At 43.7% G+C, this 12,889-nt stretch overlaps 1 protein-coding gene across 1 annotated transcript; it reads right to left on the minus strand.

Moving 5' to 3' along the window:
- Nucleotides 1-1,301: 1,301 nt before the first annotated feature.
- Nucleotides 1,302-12,296, minus strand: foxi3a (forkhead box I3a). The gene is made up of 4 exons (XM_053332083.1): nucleotides 12,214-12,296; nucleotides 11,825-12,141; nucleotides 11,317-11,498; nucleotides 1,302-1,526 (listed from the first exon to the last, which is right to left on the minus strand). The coding sequence occupies exons 1-4, from the start codon at nucleotides 12,294-12,296 to the stop codon at nucleotides 1,302-1,304; spliced, it is 807 nt and encodes a 268-aa protein (XP_053188058.1).
- Between the last annotated feature and the right edge of the window lie 593 nt (nucleotides 12,297-12,889).

The raw sequence follows: 12,889 nt of genomic DNA on the forward strand, positions 1-12,889 counted from the left end.
CTGCAGTATTTAAGGAGGTATTGATGTAACCTGAGCTTCTTCTTAAAGTGTTGGATTAGTGTAAAACAAAGTGATGTTGGAGCCTCCTGAGCTCTAATGTTACTCACTTTGTGTGTTGAGGTATCTGTTTCTACTTTAAACCAAATCACATCTACAGGAACATGAGCCGCCCGACTCAGCGTGAACCTACGTTGGGGTCTAAACGGGTTCTTTGAATCTTAAAGAGGATTCAGAGATCGTTGTGGTTTTGTCAGGATTCAAAGTCTTTGATGAGGTTTAATCCTTGAGGAGGTTTAGATCTCTCTAATCTAACAGGATTAAGAGCTATTACAGGGTTAGAAGTCCTTAAGATAGTCTCAGGTACTCCTTAAGGTCCTTTATAAAACCTTAAAGATCCCTCCAGACCTGATGAAAACATATAAAACACTCTGTCTGATATTATTCACAGATAAATTGATTAAAATCCTCACAGTTCTGTCTAAATATGTAAATATATTGTCTAAACTGCTCATCATCCTGCACAGAGGAGCTCAAACGTACGACTGAAGGAAAAACACCTCAGATACCCCTCTGCACCTGAACCTAACTGTGGCCCTGTGCCCCGTTTGGCCCTCAATCAATCAATCAATCAATCAATCAATCTTTATTTGTATAGCGCCAGATCACAACCAAGTTATCTCAAGGCTCTTTCCACATAGAGCAGGTTCTAAACCGAACTCTTCAGGTTTTAACTTTAAAGAGACCCAACATTCCCACATGAGCAACACTTGGTGACAGTGGAGAGAAAAAACTCCCTTTAACAGGAAGAACCCTCAGAACCAGACTCAGAGTGGGAGAACATCTTTTAACAGGAAGAACCCTCAGAACCAGACTCAGAGTGGGAGAACATCTTTTAACAGGAAGAACCCTCAGAACCAGACTCAGAGTGGGAGAACATCTTTTAACAGGAAGAACCCTCAGAACCAGACTCAGAGTGGGAGAACATCTGCCTGGACTGGTTGGAGTAGAGAGGAGAGAGAGGAAGGAGAGGAGAGAGAGGAAGGAGAGGAGAGAGAAGAAGGAGAGGAAGGAGAGGAGAGAGAAGAAGGAGAGGAAGGAGAGGAGAGAGGAAGGAGAGGAGAGAGAAGCACATTGAAGGTCCGGGACTGGAATCAGTCATCCGGACGTCTCCAGGCCCAGATTACCTGTGAGACCAGAAAGCACAGACAACTCCGGGGAAGAAGTTTAGCTTATTGATGCATTAATAGAACATGAATGTTAATGGACAGAGAGTCTGGACACACCGCTGTGGTCCACACGGTTTATTTACTGGGGACCTGCAGGGAATCCTTGAGGAACTTTCTGGGAGACTTTAATGTGTTGATAATAAATGTGCAGCTGAGCCTGACGGACGGCTTGTTGAACTGTCGGCAGCTGGACTGAAGGCTGAGCAGGAATCCTTCAGCCCGAGGACACGAAAAGAGGAAGAAAGACGAGGCTTCTCTAACAGGTCTCTGAGTGTAGACATGTTCAGACTCGTCTCCGGTCTGATGTTAATAAACTCCCGTTCAGCTCAGAGCCACACTGTGCAGAGGAAAGACAACATGAGGAGGAGGGTTAGCAGAACCTGATCCTGTTTACAGTGTGGGGTCCTTATAGGGGGGGGCAATAAGGGTCACTCATGAATCTAATGAGTTTAAAGACCAGTAGAAACCTTAAAGTCTCATATAATGTGTTTAAGATGCTCATTGAAAGAGTTCAGAGGGGGTTGTAGGTGGTTTCAGGTCTTTAAGGGGGTGTAAGGTTGTTTAAGGGGGTTCCAGTACACCTTGGGGAGGGGCAAGTGTGTCTTGGGGATTATTTAGGGGTTCTTGGGGAGACTCACTGGGACTGGGATGGGTCCAGTGTTTCTATATGAAGTTTAAGGGTTCTGCTAGAGGGGTTTAGTCCTTGGGTCTTAGTCCTTTCCACTAATACGGGTTCTCAGAGCGGTTGTGAGTGTCACTTGAGAGGGTTTCAGGGTTCTTTTAGAGTCCCTTTAGGGTCCCTTTAGGGTTCCTTTAGGGTTCCTTTAGGGTTCTAGGATATGTCCCGTTTTAGGGGGTCAGGAAGCTCCAAAGGTCTTTATGGGGGTTTGGGTTATTTAAGAAGAAGTTCCAGGAGATCCTGAGGCAGCTACAGACATGGCTTCATCATTCACATGTTATAATAATAATAATGATTCATTTTATTTAAAGGCTCCTTTCAAACAACAGCACATCAAACATAAATCAGGTGACATTTAATACGAAGCGCTTTAATACAATAAATAAACAAGAATGTGATAAAGAGACCCTTAAAAGGTTTTATGGGTCCATGAAGAGATTCTGGGGTCCAGAGGTGTTTAAAGAGGTTCTGGGGGGTAAAGGTTTTCTTTTAGGGGGTTTGAGGATGTCTAGTTCTCAGTGTTACTGGGAGCATTTAAAGCAGTGGTCAGGTCACCAAACAGTGGCCAGAGGACCAAACCCGGCCCTCCAGCAAACATCTGTGGTCCTGCTGATAAAAGCGGTTTGTTTTTTAATAGTTTGCATCAAAACTATAACATGATACATAATTTAGTATCTGCTGTATTTAATGATATTATTAAAAGTCTTAAATAAATAAAGTCTGTGATCATGTTCTTATATTTAATACTGAAACCACTTCAGCTCGTTCTGACCTCGGCTGATGAGGTCATGCTGGAGCTGAAATATAACGAGAAGAACATTAAATAATCAACTTCATTTACATAAAACAAGTAGACTAACCTATTAATTTAAACAGTTTTAACCTTCCTGTCGTCCTCCCGGGTCAAAGTGACCCGTCTGTTTTGACTGTTCCTTCCTTCCTTCCTTCCTTCCTGCCATCTGTGCTTCCTCTCTCCTTCTTTCTTTCCTTCTTCTCTCTTTCTTCCCTTCCTCCATCTCACTTTCTTCCTTCCTTACTTCTTTCCTCCTACCTTCTTTCCTCCCTTACTTCTTTCCTTTCCTCCCTTCCTTCCTTCCGTCCTCCATCCCCCTTTCTTCCTTCTGTCATTCCTTCCTTTCTCTCTCCTTCCTTCCTCCTTCCCTCCCTCCCTCCCTGCCTTCTTTCCTTTCCTCCCTTCCTCCCTTCCTTCCTTGACTTGAACACAACAGGAGGGTTAATTAAACTATTTAGACAGTTTTTGTGTCTCATAAACAGAAATATGGACCCAGTTTAAAGTCTCTGAGGGGGCTCGTGGCTCCTTTACAGGGTTGCAGCAGCTTTTAAGGTGGTTCAGGATGATTCAGGTCTCTGGGGGGTCGGGAGTCAACCAGCAGACTTTAAACATAAACAGTAGGTTGTAGGTTTACGAGGACTCTGCGGTGGATCCGGGTGACTTTGATAAAAACATTATGTAATCAAACGTGTCTAATGTGTCTGAAGGTTCTGCAGCGTGAAAAGATAAACTCATCTTTCTGACCACAAACGAGTTTCTCTGAGAGCGACGCGTGAAAACAGAGCTGCTGTTAAACTGGATCAGATCAGACGCTGCTTCACACTAACGGACACGACAGGAAACATACGGGTCGTCCTCTGAGAGCTGTCAGTCAGGATACCAGCATGACGAGCCCCTGCTACACACACACAGAGACACAACCACACACACACACAACCACACACACAACCATACACACACACACACAGAGAGAGACACACACACACACACACACACACACACACAGAGACACACACACACACACACACAGACACACACACACACACACACAGAGACACACACACAGAGAGAGAGACACACAGACAGACAGACACACACACAGACAGACAGACACACACACACAGACAGACACACACACACAACCACAGACACACACACACACACACACACACACACACACACACACACACACACACACACAGACACACACACACACACACACACAGACACACACACACACACACACACACACACACACACACACACACACAGACACACACACACAGCACTTTCACCTACATTAATTTGTCTGGAGACAAACTTCAAATCAGATTTTCACCCTAAAATTAATTAATTTACTTTTTATCTCCAAACTGGAGGCGAGTCCCCACAATGTCTTAAAAAAATGTATGTCCCCACAACATGAGTTATACAAGAACACACACACAGACGATAAACATCCGTCTCATCGTCGTTCACGTTCTTAAATTCTTAAATGTTGTTTTCAAGCAGTTTCAGCTTGTTTCTGTCTAAGGGTCAGTGAAGTTTAGTGTCTCCATGAGGTCTAGTTTAAATTTAAAGGGTTAAAATGTGAAAATAAACATATGAATAACTTCACACATTCTTTTTTTGTGGACCCAGCATCAAATTTCTGCTTTTAATCCATTTAGAGAGAATATATTAGAGGATTATGGTAAAAATGTCTAAGTGGTGTAACCATAAAAACTTTGTACCAAATAATTCAACTTGCTTTGCTTTAATATTTATCTTTCTTTTGTGGTTACACCATTTGACTTTTTTTAATATATTGATTATATTGAACTGGGCGTAACCTCCATGATGTCTTGCTGCGGAGTTCAGTCTGAATTTAAGTTTTAAGGAATTAATCAGTTTCAGTTTCTTCAAAAACACATCTGTAAAAACCTGAAAGACGCTAAAGTTTAATAGTGTGTGTGTGTGTGTGTGTGTGTGTGTGTGTGTGTGTATGTGTGTGTATGTGTGTGTGTGTGTGTGTGTGTGTGTGTGTGTGTGTGTGTGTGTGTGTGTGTGACGTTATGCAAATGTGGGGCATCCAGCCGTCGGCCGGCGGTTAGCGTGACGTTTCTCTGAACGCGTGTCTGAACTGAACCTGACGAGTCTCAACAAACACAGATATGAAAGTTCACTCATGAAACTACGACTTCATTCAGACTCAACTTATTATTATAGGAGGAATAAAGTGAAGAAAATGTTTTTATCATGAAACATTTAAGAGTTAGATAAAAACACATCAAATATAAAAATGAATGTTACTAGTTGGTTGCCTCCAGTTTTTAAACCGGTTGCTATGGTTACCGAGGTGACGTTAATACAACCATAATAATCTGCCTCATGAAGATAAAAAGACTAAAAACTTTTACATTTTCAAAGTTGTTTTTTCAAGTTAAGATCAAAAATTTGATTTGATAGAAACTTTTAAAAGACTCGTTTTGGGGATTTCCCTTCAAACTGGTTGCTATGGTTACTGATGTGTTGACGATGATGATGATGATGATGATGATGAGCTCAGACACACAGACGAGTGTTTTTATAGAAAAGACAAAACATTATTTTATATTAGAGATGATTTGAGTCTGAAGAGGAAACAGTTTATATTACTGAATAAAGTCTCACAGTTTTATCAAAATGTTTTAAATCAAGATGCAGAAACTAATTAAACAATCTTATAAAATAACATTTATTAAAGTCGATCACAGACAGAAATGTTTGATTAAACATGAAGACATGGGTCATAATAACCCTGTGATGTAATATATGCATGTATCTGAGAAAAAAGATGATATATAAAAAGACATTTAAATACAATACAAAAGTCTTGAATTGGAAATAATGTAAAAATATAATAAAACAGATAAAAACAGGAGAATTAATAAAGTTAGAAAGCAATGTGAGATATTAACCCTGAGAGCTGGAGCTGAGATCTTCTGGTAAAGATTAATGAACGACTCTGTTCTTCTGTTGTTTTGAGTTTGACAGAAACTGAAAGAAGGATGAAAAGTTTTTATGGTGCAAGACAAGCTGAGACAAGACACACACACACACACACACACACACACACACACACACACACACACACACACACACACACACACACTGAAAGATGTAATCAGGTCGTTATGGCAGTTATGGTGGTAACCACGGTAATAATAATAATAACTGTCCCTGCTACACCTGGACGATGAGCTGCTGTCACATGATTGACTCAAAACTCATCATCACTAAATATGAATATTATCAATATAACATTTCTCATTTTTATTTATTTATTTGGAGATGTGCTTCGTTCCTGGTTGGTGACCTACAGAGATCATCAGTTATTTAAAGTCTCTGATCAGCTTCTATTGAGCTTCATCAGTGTGAGTTATTATAGTAACCATAGCAACCATAGTAACTATAGCAGTGTGAGTTATTATAGTAACCATAGTAACTATAGCAGTGTGAGTTAGTCATATCAGTGATATCTGACACATTTACAGTGTTTCTAGCTTCATATCTCCTCTTAGTGTTTCCTGTGTCTCTGTGGTGTAGTATATTTAGTATATATAGATAGGTATAGTGTATATATAGTATATATATGTTTCTCTGTGGTGGAAGTATAGTAACAAAAAGACTTTGCTACTAAAAACACTGTAACGCTGAAACATAGAAGATGAAGATTTGACTCATTTACTCTCCTCCTTCCTTCCTTTCCTTCCTTCCCTCCTTCCTTCCTTTGACTCATTCAGACTCTGAAGCTTCATTTTAGCTTCACATCAACTTTTAAATCCATGTTTCCACAGAAGGAGGACTGTGGGTTTAGTCCTCCATCACTTCCTGTAAACATGATGAAGGATCTAATGCTCAGTATGAACAGGAGGAATCATTACACACACACACACACACACACACACACACACACACACACACACACACACACACACACACACACACACACATACCACCCATGTCTGGGATGCAAATCCTGTGGTTAAATAATAATTACTGTCATGATCTGACATCTTAGTGAGTGTGTGTGTGTGTGTGTGTCTCTCTCTGTGTGTGTGTGTGTGTGTGTGTGTGTGTGTGTGTGTGTGTGTGTGTGTGTGTAAACAGACGGCACACTTACAGTCCTCGTCTTCGTGTTGTGTAATAAACAGTTTGATGAAAACTATCAGATCCTGATACGACTGATAATCCAGTCAGTCAGCACCGTGTGTGTGTGTGTGTGTGTGTGTGTGTGTGTGTGTGTGTGTGTGTGTGTGTGTGTGTGTGTGTGTGTGTGTGTCTCATAAACTTGAACACAGACTATAAACTTTGCTGGAAGAAAAACGTTTGACTGAAACCTGTTTGACTGATTTTCCAGCAGGCAGTGAACTCATCATCATCTTTTAATAAATTAAACGTTATCAGAAGTTAATGTCTCTACAGTCAACTTATACAATATACAGCTGTAATACTATTTCTAATGCAGGTTATATTTATACAGTAAATACTACACTAACAGTTCATCACACTGAATTAAAACTCATTTACAAGTAAAATATAACTTCAAGTATCATCATGTTAAATGTCCTCACAGTGTTATATTTAGTTTATATACAGTATAATATGATATTTATTATAGTGTATAAACAGATATATAGTATAAATACTATTACAGTGTTTTCCTGTTAACTGTTATTATGTAGATATAAAATATTACACATTATAATAAAGAGGTGATTCTTCATTGTTTCCTTTAAAAACATGAAATTAAAGATGTTCAGTAAGACCTAATGACACACTCACATTCACATAGAGACACACACACACACACACACACACACTCACACACACTCACACAGAGACACACACACTCACACTTCAGTGTTTATTGTGACAATACAGATCATCAGTTCAGCTCTGTGATGACAGACATTCATGACGTGAAATATAAACAAACGGCACACTTACTCTGCTTTGAGCTCATCCATAAATCACTCACACACACACAGATACACACACAGAGACACACACACACACACACACACACACTCACACACACACACTCTTCATGTTGTGTAGTAAACAGACTCTATCAGATGTCTTTCAGCAGCATTGATCAGCTGATTGATGGTATCAGTCAGAGTGTGCCGTCTGTTTACGGCCACATACACATGAATGGACGACGTGATGAATAAACACACAGCAAGGAGACACACACACACACACACACACACACACACACACACACACACACACACACACACACACACACACACACACACACACACACCTACACACACACACACACACACACACACAGTCATGTTTCCAACACTTTAGAGGACGTCACATTAACCTACACCTACATTCATTTTACTCTGATATTAACATAAAACCTAAAACCTGTGTGTAACTGTGTATCTCAGTGTATTTTGGAGACCTCATGCTGGAAAACACTTTTCTATTAAACACTGGTTTATATGAATGAATAACTAGTTATTCATTATAAACTTAAATGTTTATACTCCAAAACCTTCTCGATTTACTTTTCAAAGAAACATATAAAACATATTACATCTGGACCAGGTTAACGGGGGATCCCGAGGCGTTCCCAGGCCAGCCGAGAGACATAGTCTCTCCAGCGTGTCCTGGGTCTCCTACCGGTGGGACGGGCCCTGAACACCTCACCAGGGAGGCGTCCGGGAGGCATCCTGACTAGATGCCCGAGCCTCCTCATCTGGCTCCTCTCGACGCGGAGGAGCAGCGTCTACTCCGAGCTCCCTCAGGATAACTGAGCTTCTCACCCTATCTCTAAGGGAGAGCCCAGCCAGCCTACGGAGGAAGCTCATTTCGGCCGCTTGTACCCGCGATCTTGTTCTTTGGGTCACGACCCAAAGCTCATGACCAGAGGTGAGGGTAGGAACCAAGATCAACTGGTAAATCCAGAGCTTTGCCTTTCGGCTCAGCTCTCTCTTCACCACGACGGATCTGTGCAGAGTTGGAGGTCACGGTCTGATGAAGCCAACAGGACCACATCATCCGCAAAAAGCAGTGACCCAATCTTGAGGTCACCAAACCGGACCCCCTCCACACCCTGGCTGCGCCTAGAAATCCTGTCCATAAAGATTATGAACAGGACCTGTGACAAAGGGCAGCCCTGGCGGAGTCCAACCCTCACTGGAAACAAGTCCCACTTATTACCGGCAATGCGGACCAAGCTCTGACACCGGTCATACAGGGAACGGACGGCCCGTATCAGGGGGTCCGATACCACGTACTCCCGGAGAACCCCCCACAGGACTCCCCGAGGGACACGGTCGAATGCCTTCTCCAGGTCCACAAAACACATGTGGACTGGTTGGGCCTCATGCACCCTCAAGGATCCTGCAGAGGGTGTAGAGCTGGTCCACAGTTCCACGGCCTGGACGAAAACCACACTGCTCCTCCTGAATCCGAGGTTCGACTATCCGACGGACCCTCCTCTCCAGCACCCCCGAATAGACCTTACCAGGGAGGCTGAGGAGTGTGATCCCCCTATAGTTGGTCCCCCTTCTTAAAAAGAGGGTCCACCACCCCAGTCTGCCAATCCAGAGGCACTGCCCCCGATGTCCACGCGATGCTGCAGAGTCGTGTCAACCATGACAGCCCCACAACATCCAGGGCCTTGAGGAACTCAAAGCGGATCTCGTCCACCCCCGGGGCCCTGCCACCGAGGACCTCAGCCCCAGAGATAGGAGAGCCCACACCCAGGTCCCCAGGACTACTGCTGTCCTGGGTCTGAAATACTTCTGATCATCACTGAATCATTTCTCTGATCAACATACAGCAGTAACGGGTCATCATTATCTGCAGACACAGCTGGAACACGCAGCTGTTTATAGTTCACAGTCATGTGACATGTGGACGCTCACATTGTCTTTATAGTTCTAGTTATTGTTCTTAGTGTGAAACCTTTTACATCCCATAATCATCCAGATCATCATCTCTGTAAATGAAAACGAATTATACATTTACTGTAGTACAGTTTGAGGTACTAGTACTTTACTGTAGTACAGTTTGAGGTACTTTTACTTGTAATAAAGTATTTTAGAAGAACTCAAACTGAATGTCTAACATGATAAGAGTTTATTATCCACATTAAAACTGCATCTGTAACTGTAACTGGTAAAACTGATGATTTTGGAGTCAGTAATCTCTGGTACATACAGAACATTTCGTCATTAGACTGTTAAAAGATAATCAGACTGTGATTCAGATTCAGATTCACCTGAAGATACAGGAGGAGGTGTCACTGTGATGTCATCATTACATCATCATTACATCATCATTACATCATTATTATATTATATGCAGGTGTGAAGTGTTTCTGTTGGAGACTCCCATCCAGAGCAGATTCAGTGATCGGCTCCTTCATGTCTCAGTTTAACCCTTTGTTTAGCTGATGGTGTGTTTGCTGGTGTTGTATTTCTGTGGGAAATCAGAGCGCTGACTCAGTTAGGACACATTTCTGCTGAGTCGCTGAAATTAAACCGACTCGACTCAGCAGCTGTTTGTTTGTTTGTTTGCTGACGTGGCGTCTCTGCGGCCGTGGGAACCAAGAGTTTTATCTGAGTAGAAAACTGAGTCAGATTTAGAAAGATCTTCTGGTTTTTTGTTAAAATGCTTCATGATTATTTTCTAGTTTTTCAGTTTGTTCAAATCTCATTCATGTTTTTTGTGAGATGAAGTTTATTAGTTCTTTACTTATGATAATGATTTAATGTAGATAGTTTTTTGTTCACTGTGTGAATAAATCAATGAATAAATAAAAATAAAAACATTTGATTCAGTTTCAGAAATCTCTTTTTTTAATTCAAACACATTCGGCTCATATTTACACTTTAAAAACATTCACACACATTTTTAACGTTAATAAAATATTTAAAAAAGATAAATACAAACATTTAACAGCTGATTTAAAACAAACGTCACTGAAGCAGCAGAACGTCAGAGAAACCTCCACATGGAGCCGGCTGCAGCTCTGTGTACAGGGGGGAGGAGAAGGGAGGAGGAGGAGGAGGAGGGGAGTGAGAGGAGGAGACGAGAGGAGGAGGAGGAGGGGAGGAGTGAGAGGAGGAGAACAGGGGAGGAGAACAGGAGGAGTGATGGAGGGAGGAGGTGTAGAGAGGAGGAGGAGGAGAAGAGGAGGAGTGATGGAGGGAGGAGGTGTGGAGAGGAGTAGGAGAAGAGGAGGAGTGATGGAGGGAGGAGGTGTAGAGAGGAGAGGAGCTGCAGGTTTCCCACTGAGGCACCACAGCACTGGGACAGTATGAATAAAACTCTGCAGGAGGAGGAAGAGGAGGAGAGGAGGCGTCTGGTACATGCATGTACAGCGAGCCGGCATGAGGAGGAAGAGCAGGAGGCGCAGGAGGAGCAGGAGGAGCAGGAGAGGAGAAGAGGAGGGAGTCCTGCAGGTGACACAGGAAGCTGGTGAGACCGGGGACAATGTCTGACAGAGAGGAGAGATCAGAGACACTGCTGGGCTCTGAGGATGATGAGGAGGAGTCAGCTGATGATGAAGAGGAGGAGGGAGAGTCAGCTGATGATGAAGAGGAGGAGGAGTCAGTTGATGATGAGGAGGGAGAGTCAGCTGATGATGAAGAGGAGGAGGGAGAGTCAGGTGAGGAAGACGAGGAGGAGATGGAAGACTTCTTTCCAGCAGTCACATGATCTGTCTTCCTCTTCCTCTTGCGGCGGAAGTTTCCGTTGTCGAACATTTTCTCACAGTTTGGATCCAAAGTCCAGTAATTCCCCTTACCTGAGGAAGAGGAGGAGGAGGAGGAGGGGGAGGAGGAGGAGGAGGAGGAGGAGGAGGAAGAGGAGGAAGAGGAGGAGGAAGAGGAGGAGGAGGAAGAGGAGGAAGAAGGTTAGACACAGAACCAACAGCAAAAACTGAACTTCAGCTTCAATTCCTCGACTGACTTTAAAGCAGCAGTATAAACTTTGTGTGAGTGTGTGTGTGTGTGTGTGTGTGTGTGTGTGTGTATTAGTGTGTGTGTGTGTGTGTGTGTGTGTGTGTGTGTATTAGTGTGTGTGTGTGTGTGTGTGTGTGTGTGTGTGTATTAGTGTGTGTGTGTAACTCACCAGGGTCCTGAGGGTCTCTGGGTATCTTGGTGAAGCAGTCATTGAGTGACAGGTTGTGTCTGATGGAGTTCTGCCAGCCGGCCTTGTTCTGGCTGTAGAAGGGGAAGTTCTGTGACACGTAGCCGTAGATCTGACTGAGGGTCAGCCGCTGCTGGGGGGCGCTCTGGATCGCCATGGCGATGAGGGCGGAGTAGGAGTAGGGGGGGCGCACCATCCGCATCATGTCATCCGGGGAGGAGAAGGAGAACCAGGGAGCCGCGGGGAGCAGGGGCGTCTGCAGGCCGTAGAGCTGAGGGAGGAAGGCTGGGGGGGGCCCGCTGTGGGGGGGCCACCACGAGGAGGAGGATGATGATGATGATGAAGGCTCAGGAGGAGGAGGAGGGCTGTACAGGCTGAAGTCTGAAGGATCCAAACCCAGAGAGAGGAGCTCCTGCTGGGGGGGGCACAGACTCTGCTCTGGGACGAAGGACATGCTGCTGCTGTGTGTCTGCACCTGTCTGCTCTCTACACCTGCTCACACTCACCTGTCTTATAGCCTCAAGCCCCGCCCACCTGCCAGCTGATTGGCTGCTGCATGCTGAGGGGAGGGGGGAGGGGAGGGAGGAGGGGGGGTGTGATTTGAATAAGAGCTACTTGAATTGTTCCCTGAAGCAGAAAAGAGCCTGAAGGCTTTAATGCTGAGGTATGTACAGACACACACACACACACACACACACACACACACACACACACACACACACACACACACACACACACACACACACTAACACACACTAACACACACACACACACACACACACACACACACATGCACACACACATATACACACACACATATCCACACACACACATACAGTTTGAGTCTCTGGTTATAAAAACAGATAAAATATAAATAATAATTAAAGCTGCAGCGATGAACGCCCCCCCCCCCCCCCCCATACATGTCAGTTTACAGATAGACCCGGGCTTCCACTGGTCAGCGCTCGGGCCTAATTAATATTATTATGTATTATTGTATCTGTAAACTGACATGCATGGGGGGGGCGGCCCGTTCATCGCTGCAGT

Source organism: Scomber japonicus, chromosome 13, assembly GCF_027409825.1.
Source record: "Scomber japonicus isolate fScoJap1 chromosome 13, fScoJap1.pri, whole genome shotgun sequence".
Classification (NCBI taxonomy): Eukaryota; Metazoa; Chordata; class Actinopteri; order Scombriformes; family Scombridae; genus Scomber; species Scomber japonicus.

Bases quoted from the DNA above. Each gene is read 5' to 3' on its own strand.
- foxi3a (XM_053332083.1), bottom strand. From the start codon at position 12,296: ATGTCCTTCGTCCCAGAGCAGAGTCTGTGCCCCCCCCAGCAGGAGCTC. The intron at 12,142-12,213 runs GTACAGCCCTCC...GCCCCCCCACAG, and splicing joins GATCCTTCAGACTTCAGCCT to CGGGCCCCCCCCAGCCTTCC. The intron at 1,527-11,316 runs TCATCATCAACT...TATTAACATCAG, and splicing joins CATCAGCTGACTCTCCCTCC to ACCGGAGACGAGTCTGAACA.